The sequence below is a fragment of the Mustela nigripes genome, chromosome 14 (assembly GCF_022355385.1).
Source record: "Mustela nigripes isolate SB6536 chromosome 14, MUSNIG.SB6536, whole genome shotgun sequence".
In the NCBI taxonomy this organism is placed as follows: Eukaryota; Metazoa; Chordata; class Mammalia; order Carnivora; family Mustelidae; genus Mustela; species Mustela nigripes.
The window spans coordinates 33,288,760-33,303,840 of NC_081570.1; the positions used below are offsets into that span (position 1 = coordinate 33,288,760).

Genomic DNA, 15,081 nt, shown 5'->3' on the forward strand with positions numbered 1-15,081 from the left:
CTGAGAGAGTCAATTATCATATGGTTTCACTTATTTGTGGAGCATAATAAAAAGCATGGAGGACATGGGGAGTTAGAAGTGGGTTGGGGTAAATTGGAAGGGGAGGTGAATCATGAGAGACTATGGACTCTGAAAAACAATCTGAGGGGTTTGAAGTGGCGAGGGGGTGGGAGGTCAAGCTACCAGGTGGTGGGTATTCTAGAGGGCATGGATTGCATGGAGCACTGGGTGTGCTGAAAAAATAATGATACTGTTATGCTGAAAATAAATAAATGAAAAAAAATTAAAAAAAAAAAACTCTCAATATGTTCCACACATAATCCAAAGTCTTGAACCAATTCTGAGGCTCCTTATTTGAATTACTATGCATTACCCCGGGCACTAAGAGTGTAGATTATCAAAAACAGGTCAGGGTAAAACATTTTGGTCTTCTGAACACATGACCTGTTTGCTCAGAATGTTGTTAACTGAAATGCATTTACGAACACTAAGTTCATTGTTTTTGTACCAGAAAGAATCATATGGAACCAGAAATGTCCTTTTTTATATACCAATGATGCTACAAAAAAGGAAACAATGTGATAATACATTACTTTTTCTGCTTAAAAATATACAGTTCTCAGGTATTTCCAGCTGCCTTAATGTATGCTTTCTAAACTGGAATGGAGAAAAGAAAAACAGGTAAACAAACTTCCTACCCTCAACACAGAGTAAAACCCAACATGCAATGTGGCTTTCCTACCCATGTCCGACCTATGTCTCACCACCAGCCAGCATCTGAGTACCTCTCAAGTATGTACCATGAAGGCTCAGACATTATGGAAAGCCCCCCAGCAAAATAATTCCAAGCAGGTATAAACCCTTACCATATGGCAGGCAATGTTCTAAGCATTTTACATATACTAACTCATTTAAAGCTGACAGAAACTGTATTTGGTAGATATTCTTCTCATGTCTATACAGAAATGACATAGCACAGAGAAATTAACATGCCCAGGGTCAAACAGCAGGTAAGCAGTAGAAACAGGTGTTAAACCCAGCAGTCCGTGCTCTTGACTTCCATACAGCTTGACATGAAAAAGGGGGATCATAATGAACAGGGAGGGGCTGGGGGAAACCCAAGGAAACAGAATGAAAGGAACAGAGGAAAACTCTTAAAAAACCAAAATCAAAATTCACATTCTGAGATAAGAGAATAAAGAACTGGGGGATAAAATGGAAAATGAAAGCTAAAATAAATATTCACTAAATGATTAGGAACAAAAAATCAAATAAATCTTTTCTCTAAAGTGGAACTAAAATACAAACTTAGAAGATCATCAGAAGGGGTTCAAAATTTGACCAACAGAAACTCCAGAATTGGGATGCCTGGGTGGCTCAGTCGGTTAAGTGGCTGCCTTTGGTTCAGGTCATGATCCCAGAGTCCTGGGATTGAGTCCCACATCGGGCTCCTTGCTCCGTAGGGAACCTGCTTCTCCCTCTGCCTCTGCTTGCCACTCTGCCTGCCTGTACTCTATCTCTCTGACAAACAAATAAATAAAATCTTTAAAAAAAAAAAAAAAGAAAGGAAGAAAGAAAAGAAACTCCAGAATTAGAACAAAGAAAATAGGGAGAGGCTATCAAATAAAATTTGCCAGAACTGAAGATCTAGCATCCTTCCAAATATCCTCACCAAAGAATAATAACAGGTCCATGCCAAGACATGTCCTCATGGAATTTCAGATCACAGGAGAAGAAAAGATTCCAGAGAGAAGAGAAGGAATGGCAGCAACTTTTCAGTGGGGAGAGGAGGCAGTATGCAACAATCTCAGGGCAACTCCCACCAACCAAACTAAAGGCAACATCAGAAAGGCAGGAGTCCCAAAGGTCTCTTTCCTAGGAAGATACTAAAAGACGGTACATAGAAAAAGAAGGCATAAGCTAAGATGGGAATGGGATCCAGGAAATAGACCAATCTAAATGGTCTAGAAGAGACAGGGTGAGAGCTATATGACAGACCTAGGTTAGAGCAGGAAATTATAAAGTGGATAAAATGACATGTGTCTAGGGAAAAATAAGGATCTACAAGGAAAATTAGGCACACTGAAAAAATACAAAGTAATAATTAACTCAAGGAAAACCCAAAAGCTGTACCACAAAAGAACTTTTATCCTAGTACATCTGGCTGACAATGAAGGTATTTAAACAGTCACAATGATATAACCACTGACTCCTGATTTATCTAAAATCATGATACAATTAATTAGGATGAGGTAGGTCTAAGTTAAATCTTCATCTATCATAAAGGAACAGCAATTTGGACTCAAAACCTAAGTAATCATCAATAAATAGCAATCTTACTTAATATGTAAAAGTAACTTTTCCACCTTTTATTACTGAGTTTTTAACCAAGATTCTATGTTTCTTTGAAAATTTTTTAGTTTATTGGAAAAACTTTTTACAAAAATATTCCAACAGAAGAAATACAACTGTCTAGTGAAATCCCAAGCCTGCAACCCCTTTTCTTGGTTCTTTGTGTACGAAGATGCTGTTCAGCGTGCTCTGCTCTTCATTTTCTCTCTTGTCCGTTTTCCAGGCCTCTTCTACAGAAAAAAAAAAATACCACAGGTGATCACACAGCAACTTGGCCTTCTGCCCTAAGAAAGGGAAGGGTGCAGGTAGGTATGGGATAGGACCCATGGCTCACTTACATTTGATCCTTTCTTCCCAGGTCTCTTGAGGCCCTTGCCATGAGCCGTCTTGGCCCGGAAGCTGGATACATCATCATAGCTCTCACGCGTGTTCCACTTGGAGCCTTTCTTCTTTCCACCAAAGCCAAACTTCTGGTTTTTATACCGCCGCTTAGCGTTGGGCCTGGAAAAAAAGCAGGCTTACCGGTCACCCACGGCACTGCAAATCCTGATGATTCCCATGGCCCACCAATACCCTTATTTTCCAGTCTATAAGCAAAAGCTCTTAGATGTTACTGTTACCCAGAATCTCATCCCTGGCCCTACACCCTTAACTCTAAAAACTCCCCAGGCAAGCCCATCTACTTATGGTTTTAACTACTGGAGCACGAAAACAAAACAAGATCCAAGAAAGGATCCATATGTATCTTGTGGCTCAACATTTATCTCTGGAAAGCTTCTATTTTAACTAACTCTTGCTAGATCATTCTTAGATGTTTCTACTCCTTTCAAGGATAGAACATACAGTTAACATTCAAATGTAATATATTTTAAAAACTGGTCATCCCGTAGGAAGCTCAAATTCAGCATATCCAAGATCACACGCCATCTCCCTTCCTAGCCTGGTTTCACCTCCTGTGTATGAACACTGACTCAAGGATGGTGGTCCTCCCACCTATTCCAGCCTCCCAGGCTAGAAACCTGGGCACCAGCCTTGATTCTTCCCTCTTTCACTCTCTACGCCCAACACAATTACGGAGTGCTGCTAATTTAACTTCTTGAATATTTCAACCCGTTTTCTCTTCTCGGCCTGTTACCACCTTCAGCTCATTATCATTGCTCTCTGGACTCTGTAGAAGCCCCCTAGTCAGTTTCCCTGCCTCCCTCAGGTCCATCCTTTAACACAGTTAAACTGTACCACTGTACCACTACAGTTTTTCAAACACATGACTATGACCTGCTCATTATTTTGAGTAAAGCCATCAAGGGCTCCCTCACTGCCTACTGGATAAAACCAAGCTTCGGAACAAGGCAAACATTGCATCTGTGACTCAGCCCAGGCGCCCCTCCAGCTATATCTCACCTCCCCGAGACTGCCCCACACTGCACTCCCCGCAGTACCAGATGCTTGCTATTCCTCATACACAAACCTGCTTCTGCTCATTTGCGTTCTTCATTCTTGAAGCTGAAACCTGTGTCTCTCCTTTTCTTCTGGTTAATTCTTCTTGCTTATCCTTCAGACTAGGCTCAGGTGGGACCCTCCTCCAAAGAGCCATCCTCACACCCTGATCTCCAGACCAGGTCAGCTATTTCTAAAATGTGCTTCTGCACTATGTCTTAAATGCCTTTATCATGGCATTAATATATTCTACAGAAATTATCATTTCCCCCAGGCCTGGTGTCCAGGGATGCATAAAGGTAAACTAAGAAGAAAATAATAATATCCACCATTAGACCTTTAAATCTGCATAATGCTACGAGGGCATACTATTTTCTCATTTTCACAGACAAGGCAACTAATATTTAGGAAGGTCAAGTAACTTGCTCAAAGCTACCCAAAATGGCAAACTCTAGACCCGAACCCTACGTCTACACTCCAAACCATCGTACCGTGAGATGTGGAATCAACTTTTACTGAGTATTCACTTAAAATGTGCCAAGTCCTTATATCACCCTACTTCAGGGTTTTGTTGTTGTGTAGTTAATTATTTTTTAAAGTAAGCTCTATGTCCAACGTGGGACTTAAACTCATGACCCCAAGATCAAGAGTCAAATGCTCTACCTGACTGAGCCAGCCAAGCGCCCCCTAAGTCACTCTACTTTAACCTTCCAAGACTGATAGGGCTAAAAGGACCATCCCAAAGGCCCATACGCCTTGGCCACAGGCGGCACTGTGCTCTCTCAGCTCTGAGCCCACTCCTGGGGAGTTCCCCACTGTACTCAGACTGCTTGCCCAGTACCCACCACAAAGCCGAAGCAAAACCCCTCATACCCCTTCTTCATCTGCTGGCCTTTTGCTCCTTCCTTCGTTCTCCGTGCAACAGGCTTCTGATCTCCCTCAAGGAAATCCAGTTTATCAGAAAAGCCTAGGGGTGAACAGGTACTTTGATCAGCACCAACACATTTTATTTTTTTGAAGATTTTATTTATTTATTTGACACAGAGAGAACAAGCATAACACGGGGACTAGCAAAGGGAGAGAAAGAAGCAGACTCCCCGCTGAGCAGGGAGCCCAATGCAGGGCTCGATCCAAGGACCCCAGGATCATGACCTAAGCAGCAGACCCTCAGCCGACTGAGCCACCCAGGCACTCCAGCACCAAAACATTTTAAGAAAAGCTGAAGCTTCCAAAGAAGGTTGTTACTTGCTAAATCAATTTTAAGAGGCACATTCTGCTCCCCATGCTGTCCCAAACTTTAGGTCCAACGGTTTGAAATCAATCAAGGCTCTACAGCAACAGGTGTTAAAATCAGCAGCTGCCCCCACTCTCCTGTATCCTTAGACAGGAGGTATACTGACCTTTCTGATATTTCTTAATGGCATTCATCATATGTGTTTTCTCTCGCTGCCTCTTCTGAAGAACCTCTGTTTGCACCTGGGACATGAACACAGGGCTGTCACACCCACTCCAGACCATCATCCCCGTGAGTGTCTCCATCGTCTTGGTAACAATGCTGTGCTACCATCCCCACTGAACTTTTACTGTGTGCCACAACTATGTTAAGGCTCTAAGTATATTCTTAGTTTATCTCCTCAACTACCTTGTGAAGTAGAAATTCCTATCACCCCCCCGAAAATGAAGCACAGAGAGTAACTTGTGTGAGTCACACAGTTAGAAAGTGCACAGCTGAATTCACACCCCGAGTCTGCACTCTTACCCCATTCCACAATCCTACCTACAAAACTAGGTCTAGTTTTACATCTAGATCTAGGCCTACATCCAATTCTCAGATTAAGTATCTAGCCCCTACTGTTAGTAAGCAAGAAAGTATCAAAAGAAACAATCTCGCAAAAAAAAAGAAAAAACTAGCCGTAAGGACAAAAACAGAGGATTCCACTCGAAAGCAGGGTTTCTCAATATCAATTCTACTGATCACTTAGGATCACTCTCTACTGGGCAGTGGATGGCCTGTCCTGGGCATTGTAGGACACCTAGCAGCTTCCCTGCTGTCTACCCACTAGATGCAAGTAGCACTCTCCCCCTCGAGACATGACACCAAAGATGTCTCCAGGCATTGCTAGATGTTCCCTGGTAAGGCAAAATTATCCCCAGTTGAGAACCACTGCCGTGACATTTCTTCGAATAACAAATGATGAGTTAATAGGCCCAAGTAAAAGTTGTCTTTGCCTTTGATCAGTTGGGTTCTGTTACTGCCAACTATCCAGGTCTTTGAGTTGACCTCAGCCGTCAACCACCAGATCGATACAATACATGCACAGCTGCCCTTCTGCAAAGAACAGGATGCTGATCTACTCTTACTCCTTGGAGGACCTGTCAATGACGTAACTCCAATATGGAGAGCAGCTCAGCACCCCAGACCATGAACGTTTATGCCCAAAATGTTGACAAAGTCTGAACACTCGCGCTGATCCTCCCCACACTCACTTCTTCCCACAACCCTGACTTTAACTCCTGTCATCTTCTTTCCTAAATGGCCACGAAATAAAGGAGAAAAACCAAGAAGGGTTTCCCTAGATATTACGGTAGAACTCAGACATCCATTGGTCAAGCACACAGGAGCCATTTTTCTCCTCAATTGGATGACAATCAATAATATGGTTCTTTGAAAGGCTTTTCAGTTATCCAGACCAGTGATTCTCCAACGCTGGATGCATTTCAGAATCACATGAGAAGTTTTTGGGGGAAGGGAAGACAATACACACAGATTCCCAGACATTCTGAAACCTAGAAATCTGTTTTGAAAGATTTCCCCTGGTGATTGTGCTGTGAGGTCAGGTTTGGACCCCACCGGTCTGGACCCACTCCTTCACTGCACAGATGTGCCAATGAAGCCCAGCAAAATGAATTATTTCCCAGCAGTGACCATGCCCCGCCACCACCACCCCCTGCCAACCGCTCATCCCTTGAGACCCTGGTATCAAGGAAAGATGGTGTTTATATCCAAGCACAGACGGCCTCTTTGAGGAGAGATAATCAACACAAGATGGAACACACACACACGGCACAGAACCAGATCTGACCCCGGCACCCCAGCCTGATAGATACTCGGCCTCATTCTAAGCCCGCACACTCTCCTTCTCACCTTCTTCCCGTATTTCCTAAGCGCCCGCAGCTGCTTCGCCTTTTCAGACTTCTCCATGGCCGCCTGTTTAGCCTGCAGCTTCTGTCGAATCTAAAACACAAAATGTTGTCAGCTTATGTTATTTGAGTCTGGCCCGACCACTATTTAAGGTGCACTGGAGTGGGACCAGATCTTCCCAGTTCTGCAAACTAGGGCTCAAAGGAAACTTGGACAAGAGGCCCAAAGGCTGAACACTTTGTCCAAGATACTGAAAGCATCAGCAGTAGAACCTGAAAGGGACCTTCCCAATCTCAGTGTGCTGTTTGTTCTGTTACGCAAAGCTGCCGGCTTGCATTCTGCCAGGAGAAACGAACTTCTCCCCAACCCTACTGTCTGCAGACTCGTGAAACCAGCATGCAGCCTCAGTTCCCTTCTCCAATATACGAGATACATGTAAAAACTCAAACCAGTATCCGGTACCCAGCCTCTTCCATCAGATCAGCCAGTTCAGTCAAAGGGTAAGCGCTCGTCAGGATAAGTGTACAGAGATATGTCTGAGCTCATCTCTAAATTAGCTTCCCCAAGTACCACTGAGACAAGAGTTCCCTAAAATCCAGAGACCCAACTATTGGAAGAGATCTTGGATTAAATTCTGGCAATTCTCTTCCTCCCAAAGTTAAATGAGGGCCAAGTTCTGTCTAACTGGAAATTATATTACATCTGATATTAATTAGTCCCTCATCTTAGAAAACACTGAGGCCCAGAAAAAAAGGAACTGTTTACAAGTTATAGTCCCAGCCCGTGACAATGGCAGAACAAGAAGTGTGTTTATTCTACACACCATACCATGACCACACCAGCTAAGAAATGCAAAAGGCCATCTTTATCTCTGAAACCACAGTTCTTATAGTACTTCTCCTCCCCTTAAATGTTTAAATTAGGGGAAAAAAATCATCCTTGTTTTTCTAATTGGTGGTGACTGGCATGAGTCTGAAGTAGACAGTTCTAGTAATTGTCCTCTGACAACCACTTCCCCTATTATTGGGCTTAGTCTTTTTAAATGTAGTAGGAGGGGCACCTGGGTGGCTCAGTTGGTTGAACGTCTGCCTTCAGCTCAGGTCATGATGCCAGGGTTCTGGGATTGAGCCCTGCACCCGGCTCCCTGCTCCACAGGGAGTCTACTTATCCCTCTGCCTTTCCGCCTGGCTTGTGCTCTCTCTCCATCTTCCAAATAAATAAATAAATAAAATCTTAAAAAATTTAAAAATAAATAAATAAATGTTGTAAGAGATGAGGTGCCTGGGTGGCTCAGTCAATTAACTGTCAGCCTTCGGCTCACGTCATGATCCCAGAGTGGGGAGCCTGCTTCTCCCTCTCCTTCTGCCTGCCGCTCCCCCTGCTTGTGCTCACTCTCTCTCCCTCCCTGTCAAATAAATAAATAAAATCTTGAAAAAAAAGTTACAAGAGATAAGTCAGCTACCCACACTTAAGTATAAAGTCTTCGCTTTCCAGAGGAAACCTTTGTGTCTTACCTTCTGCATCTGTTGATCAGACTTGGCCATCTCTGCAAAATAGTCAGTGGGCCTCTTCGTAGGGACTTTGAGCTGATGGAGGCGGGGTAATACCGCCAACACTGCAGCCTGGGCCTGCCGGTAGCTGAGGATGGAGGACAGTGTGATATGGGACAAACTGGGCAATAAGCTAAGAGAGAGAGACCTTCTATTCCTTCTCACTTGCCTATCTGACAAGGATAACCTCAGAGTTATCCATGATCAGAAAAATTCTCAACATCTGACTTCCACCAGCAAGAACACACACACAAATGCAATAAAACCTCTTTTACTTGGTATCTAGGAGAAATTTAGCCCTTTTTAGAAGGGGAATTCTGCTAAAAAAAAAAAAATTTTTCATTTAAAAGAGTGACCGCACTTGGGCCACCTGGGTGGCTCAGTGGTTAAAGCCTCTGCCTTCAGCTCAGGTCATGACCTCAGGGTCCTGGGATGGAGCCCCGCATCAGCCTCTCTGCTCCGCAGAGAGCCTGCTTCCCCCTCTCTCTCTGCCTGCCTCTCTGCCTACTTGTGATCTCTCTCTCTCTGTCAAATAAATAAATAAACAAAAATTTTAAAAAAAAGAAACAATGTGGTTTAAAAAAAAATAAAAGTACCCATCAACTTACAAACTAGTATCAATTATGAATTCTTATGTAATCACTGGAAAAAGTTCACATAAGAACCTACCAGAAGCAAGTTTTTGTTAAAATAACTGAAAGTACAAAGTAACTCTAAAACTAAATACTTCGAAATAAAATTTAAAAATAAACTGGACTTTGAATTATAACTGGTGGACCCAGCAGGCGCTTGTCTCAACCACGCACAATCTCCTTAGCTCTTTTGAATATTAAGAAGCCCTCTTTCTTACTCTCAGGCTTATGACAACGTCGGAGGAGTACAGGTACACTACTTCCCCCGCAGCCCCCTCCCTCTAGCACAGGGACCCATAATTCCCACACCTGAAAACAAACATACAAGCTCATCTCCCGCTGGAAGTCATCTTCTGGATCAACAGCTTTCTGATCCTTATTCTGAGGTGTTGACTGAGGTCCACTGACTTCCGGCACGGGACCCAGGGTCACATCAAGCCTTTCAACCCACTCCAGATCCCGCTTGAATTCAGCCAAACACTGCTTCAGGCCATTCTAGGAAACCCAGACACAGAGCCAGCATCAAGGACACAGGCCAACGGACAAAGCCCTAACCCCCACAACCGGGTCGGGAACTGACCCTCCGGGCACTGCGCAGGCTGAGTCTTCCCTGGGACAAGAACTCCGCCTGAGAAGCACAACAGTGTCTCATGAGCATCCCGTGTCCCAGGACCCCGGCCAGGCGCCCAAGCTCACCACGTCGTTTACAGCCTTCTTCGGCCCCTCCAGCACGACATTGAGGCCTGGCTTCAGGAGTCCCCGCGAAAACGCATCCTGCAACTGCAGAGCACAGTGGGCAGTCAGCACCGGGGGAGTGAGGACCTTCTCCCGCGCCCTGCCCCGCGAGCCCGGCTGACACCTACCTCTCGGTCTGTGACCAGAGAATCATCAGAATCCGAGTCCGAACCTGACAGCGGGGGAGTGTCCATGTCCCAGCGAGTGCGCGCGTCCACGCTACTCTAACTCGCCGGATGGCCCGAGGCCCGCTCGGCCGACCAGTGGCGCCTCTAGCCGCGACTGCCTGTCCCCACCCGGTGCTCTCACACCGCGGCCCACGTGGACCAGAGCGGCACCAGCAACCACTGTTCTCCGCAGCTGCTGCCCTCTTCGACAAGGACTTCCGCTTCCGGCTGCAGAATCACACTTCCGGTCTGCCGTTGCTATAGGAACCACCCCGGCGTCTGAGAGAGACAGGATTGCTTGGGACCCGTACGAGTTCTACCGCTGGATACACGAGTAGTCTGGTGATCCGGAGCGAAAGAGCGAAAGGTGGGAGCGCGTAGCTGGGGGTCGTCTGGAGAAGCAGGCGGCCAGGAGGAGCGCAGGAGAGGGAGAAGCAGGAGCCCGGGACAAAAGGGCGTGAGGAGGGCGCTGGAAGGGCGGGGGGAGCGGAGGAGGGCTCCGGGGCGGGGTTGGGGGCGGGGACTTGGCGGGGCCAGGGGCGGGGCCAGGGGCGGGAAGGAGGGGCGGGGCGGGTCTCCGCCCTTACCAGCTCGCGGGACGTTCAGCAGAACTTTGCGGGGTACCATGTCGACCGTGGTGGCTCAGTCGCTGCATGTTTTTGGTCTTCGATCCCACGTGGCCAACAATATCTTCTTCTTCGATGAGCAGATCATTATATTTCCTTCAGGAAATCACTGTGTGAAATACAATGTGGACCAGAAGTGGCAAAAATTCATTCCAGGTAAAAACCCTTTCCATCCTGACACATACATTAACCGTAGGAGCCAGATATGACCCGATAAACCCAAGGAGAGTACTGAAAGGAAAGGTTTTCGACCAACTTAAATATACGTGTTCAATCATATGAATCGAATGTCTCAAATATGTTTATCCATTTTAGTGTGGATGGACACTTGGGAAACAATTTAGTTTTTTGCTATTACAAAGCGTGCCACTGTAAAGTTTCTTCTTTTGTGCATGCTCCTCCGCTTGTGCAGATTCTGCAGGGCACGCAGCCAGGACTAAAATTACTGAGTAATGCGCTAGTACCAATTTACACTTCCACCAGGGGGCATGAGAGTCGCCATTCCTTCCTGGCCTCCAACCTTTGGCATTGTCCAACTTCCTAATTCTTTGCTAAGCTAGTGGTTGAGAAAGAGTATCTTGTTGTAGTTTTAGTGTGCATTTCTTTGCTACTAATGAGGATGAATCGCTTGTTACATGTTTATGGGCCATTCCTTTTAGTCTTGTGTGAATGTCCTGTTCGACTCTTTTACCCATCTCTCTCTCTCTCTTTTTGGTAATTTTCTTATTTTTTCTTATTTTTTATTTCTTATTTCACATTTTATATACTCTATAGAATTTCTCCCACTTTGGGGCTTGTGTTTTCTCCTTTTGTATGGTATCTTGATGAACAGAAATCCTTAGGGTGTTTTTTTTTTTTAATTTTAAAATTTTTTAAACAATTTCCTTTTTTTAAGATTTTATTTGTTTATTTGACAGAGAGAGATCACAAGTAGGCAGAGAGGCAGGCAGAGAGAGAGAGAGAGAGAAGCAGGCTCCCTGCTGAGCAGAGAGCCGGATGCGGGACTTGATCCCAGGACCCTGAGATCATGACCTGAGCCAAAGGCAGAGAGAGGCTTAAACCACTGAGCCACCCACGCACCCCCAAATTTTTAAATTTTTAAATTAACATATAATGTATTATTTGCCCCAGGGTTACAGGTCTGTGAATAACCAGGTTTACACATCACAGCACTCACCATAGCATATACCTTCCCCAATGTCCATCACCCAGCCCCTCCCCCCCAGCAACCCTCAGTTTGTTTTGTGAGATTAAGAGTCTCTTATGGTTTGTCTCCCTCCCAATCCCATCTTGTTTCATTTATTCCTTTCCTACGCCCCAAACCCCCACGTGGCCTCTCAACTTCCTCGTATCAGGGAGATCATATAATAATTGTCTTTCTCTGATTGACTTAAGACATTCTTAGTTTTAATGAAGTAAAATTTATCAGGCTTTTTCTTGTGACTTGTTCAAGAATTCTTCCCTACCTCAAGATTATTAATATATATTATTACTATACCCCCCTATATTGTTCCTATACTTTTTCCTTTCGCCTTTTAGGCTCTGAGTTAGGAGGGTGCTCAGGGCGTTAGGGGAATAGCAAGGAGGCCAGTGTGGCTGGAATGGAGTCAATGGAGGAGTAGGGAGGGGGAGGCCAGTGGGAGAAGTACTAGGGCTTTGTAGGTTAAAGGCTCTTACTCTGATAAAGTAGGAAGCCATGGGGGCCTTCTGAACAGAGTAACAGGATCTAACTTATGTCTCAATAGACTCTGTGGCTACTGTATAGAGAACAGATTTAAGGAGGGGCAAGGGAGGAAGCAGAAGACCAGGTAAGAGGAGACACTGGCTTGGAGTGGGGTGGTGGCAGGCAGTTGGGACAGTGATAGAAAAGACTGAAGAAAGGCCAGGTTTTGCGGAGAGAAGGGGGAAACCTCCTACTCATAGTTGGGATGCCCACTAGTGAGGCAATGCAGATATTAAGTGAGCAGTTTGATTTGAGGTCTGGATACAAGGAAGAGAGGTCCAGGCTGGTGATAGAAATTTGAAGGTCATCCACACAGAGATGAAATATAAAATCATTCAAATGCCAGAGATCCTCTTAAGGGTGAAGGTATTTATAAAACAGTAGAGTACTCTCTGGGACACTCCTACATTTAGTGCTGGGGAACTGAGGAAGAGCCAGCTGAAGAGTCTTTGAAGGAGTAACCAAAAAGATTGGAGGAGATCCATGCAAGAGGTGAAAATATTTCAAGGAGGAGTCTGTCATCGACTGGGTTAAAACAGCGCAAAAGCATTTTACAAGCTCTGCAATCAGCTGACATGTATCAAGCTCTGCAATCAGCTGACATGTATCAGGCACCAGTTTGGTGTCAGGCACTGGTGATTGGATGGGTTGGGGAGGGATGGGTGGATGGATGGGTTGGGGAGGGATGGGTGGATGGAGGGGTGGGGGAGGGATGGGGGAGGGGTGGGGGAGGGGTGGGTGGATGGAGGGGTGGGTGGATGGATGAGCAAGAAAGCCACGGCCCCTACCCTCTAGGGGCTCTCACTGTTGTTGTGCAGACAGGTATGTGTTCCAAGGAGCAGGACTTGGAAATGAGCAGGACAAATGCTATGCCAGGGATGGCCCTGGTGTGAGAGCACAAAAGGAAGGAGGGAGAAATTTTCCTTTGCCTCCTCCAGGCAGTCTCATCTATGCTTTTACAGTTTCAGCTTCTCACATGACTCTTACCCCAAATCTGCATTTTCAGCCCAGCCCGTCCCTGAGCTTTGGAATCATACACAGCTCTTGGCTAGACCTCCTTACCTAAATGTCCTGCCGTGTGTAGTTCCCACACAGTATATCCAGAACTGAATTTATCCTTTCTTTTTTGCTCCCTCTCTTCCCTTAAGATCCTCCTTTGCCAGATTGTCAAATACATGATAAAGCTATGATTACAAAAATAATGTAGTGCTGGTATAAATATCCCAGAAACCCAGTGTATATATTTATATATGTAAATGAATTTGATTTATCATTAAGGTGGCATTAGGAATCTATGCTGCGGGCGCCTGGGTGGCTCAGTCAGTTAAGCATATGCCTTTGGCTCAGGTCATGATGCTGGGGTCCTGGGATGGATCCCCGTGTTGGGCTCCCTGCTCCAGTGGGGAGCCTGCTTCTCCCTCTCCCTCTGCCAGCCGCTCTGCCCACTTACGGTCTCTCTTTCTCTTTCTCTCTCTCTCTCTCTCCCCCTCTCTGTCAAATTTATAACATCTTTTAAAAAACTATTTTAAAAAAGGAATCTTTGCTGGGACAACTATTGAGGTATTTGGAAAATGGGAATCAACTTAAATCCCTCACTTCATGTCTTTAACCATCCCGAACCCAAGATGAAGTAAAGACTTTAGGGTAAAAAAAAAAAAAAAAGAAATCAGAAAAAAACTAGAACCAAATAACCATGAATAAAAACAAAATTCTTGGGGCGCCTGGGTAGCTCAGTCAGTTAAGCGTCTGCCTTTGGCTGGTCATAATCCCAGGGTCCTGGGATGGAGTCCCGCATCAGGCTTCCTGCTCAGCTGGAAGCCTGCTTCTCCCTCTCCCTTGGCCTGCCACTCTGCCTACTGTGCTCTCTCTCTTTCTCTCTCTGTCAAATAAATAAATAAAATCTTAAACACACACACAAAATCCTTGGACAGGATGTTTTCAGCAAAAAACAGTAGATGTCATCTTCACCATGACCCCTAACTGTCCCCTACCTGTGTTCCTTCCCAGCTGTCTCCCCTACTTCCCGTCACCAGATGTCAGTCATTGCTTGCTTCTCCTCTTCCTGGGCCTCACCCAGGCAACCACTGGGTCTGACTTAGCATTTCTCTCATCACCTGTCCCAGCCTTCATATTGCTTGTCACTACCATTCCCTTTTTTAAATAATCTGCCCCCTTCCCTGGCTTCCCTTCCTCCAAGACTGTCTCTCACATAGTTGCCAGAGTGATCTTTCTATGACACACATGTTACCCTTCCAAAAATTTCTCTGTGGCATTTCATTTGCCTCCGTGGTGAAGTTCAAACTCTCACAGAAGGCTGCCAGTGACCTAAAACCTGGCTTTTTTGCTGAGGCGCAGTGACTCTCTGCAGCCCTTCCAGAGAGGTCCTACTGCTGGCCAGACTTGCCGCAGCTCGTTGTAAAGCACAACAGAGGGGGCCCAGGGCATCAGGGTTAGCGCCTGTCCCCTGCCTCACTCACCCTCCCCACCCTGGGCTTGAATCCCGGCCGGCTTCTCCACACAGCGTGGGAGGCACAGAGGCTTGGGCTGCTAATACTTTTAAACACTCAAGAAAATGAATAGAATAATAATAAATCCAATCTGCATTACATTCTTCTTTATACCAATGCGATCATAAAATGCAATTTTTTTTTTACCATTTTATTTTTTAGACCATTTTATTAATTGTTACCATTAATGGAAGAAGGGATCCATGAACA

At 45.3% G+C, this 15,081-nt stretch overlaps 2 protein-coding genes across 2 annotated transcripts in view; one reads left to right on the forward strand and one right to left on the reverse strand.

Moving 5' to 3' along the window:
* Positions 1–2,128: 2,128 nt before the first annotated feature.
* Positions 2,129–10,242, reverse strand: EBNA1BP2 (EBNA1 binding protein 2). Its single transcript, XM_059374408.1, has 9 exons — positions 9,977–10,242; positions 9,810–9,893; positions 9,439–9,608; positions 8,446–8,569; positions 6,935–7,024; positions 5,190–5,265; positions 4,663–4,756; positions 2,691–2,853; positions 2,129–2,582 (listed from the first exon to the last, which is right to left on the reverse strand). Exons 1-9 carry the CDS (start codon positions 10,040–10,042, stop codon positions 2,532–2,534), a joined length of 918 nt encoding a protein of 305 aa, XP_059230391.1. The 5' UTR covers positions 10,043–10,242; the 3' UTR covers positions 2,129–2,531.
* A 53-nt stretch (positions 10,243–10,295) lies between these two features.
* The window catches only part of CFAP57 (cilia and flagella associated protein 57), a 69,786-nt gene continuing 65,000 nt past the window's right edge, over positions 10,296–15,081 (forward strand). The window contains exons 1-2 of the mRNA XM_059374411.1: positions 10,296–10,382; positions 10,625–10,797. Coding sequence (XP_059230394.1) covers positions 10,641–10,797 — 157 coding nt within the window. The 5' untranslated portion in view covers positions 10,296–10,382; positions 10,625–10,640. The remainder of the gene's footprint in view (positions 10,383–10,624; positions 10,798–15,081) is intronic.

Excerpts from the sequence above, each read along its gene's own strand:
- EBNA1BP2 (XM_059374408.1), bottom strand. The coding sequence starts at position 10,042 with ATGGACACTCCCCCGCTGTCAGGTTCGGACTCGGATTCTGATGATTCT. Across the intron at positions 9,609-9,809 it reads AGAAGGCTGTAAACGACGTG|AATGGCCTGAAGCAGTGTTT; the intron begins GTGAGCTTGGGC and ends TGGGTTTCCTAG. Across the intron at positions 5,266-6,934 it reads TTAGGAAATACGGGAAGAAG|GTGCAAACAGAGGTTCTTCA; the intron begins GTGAGAAGGAGA and ends TTCATGTCCCAG.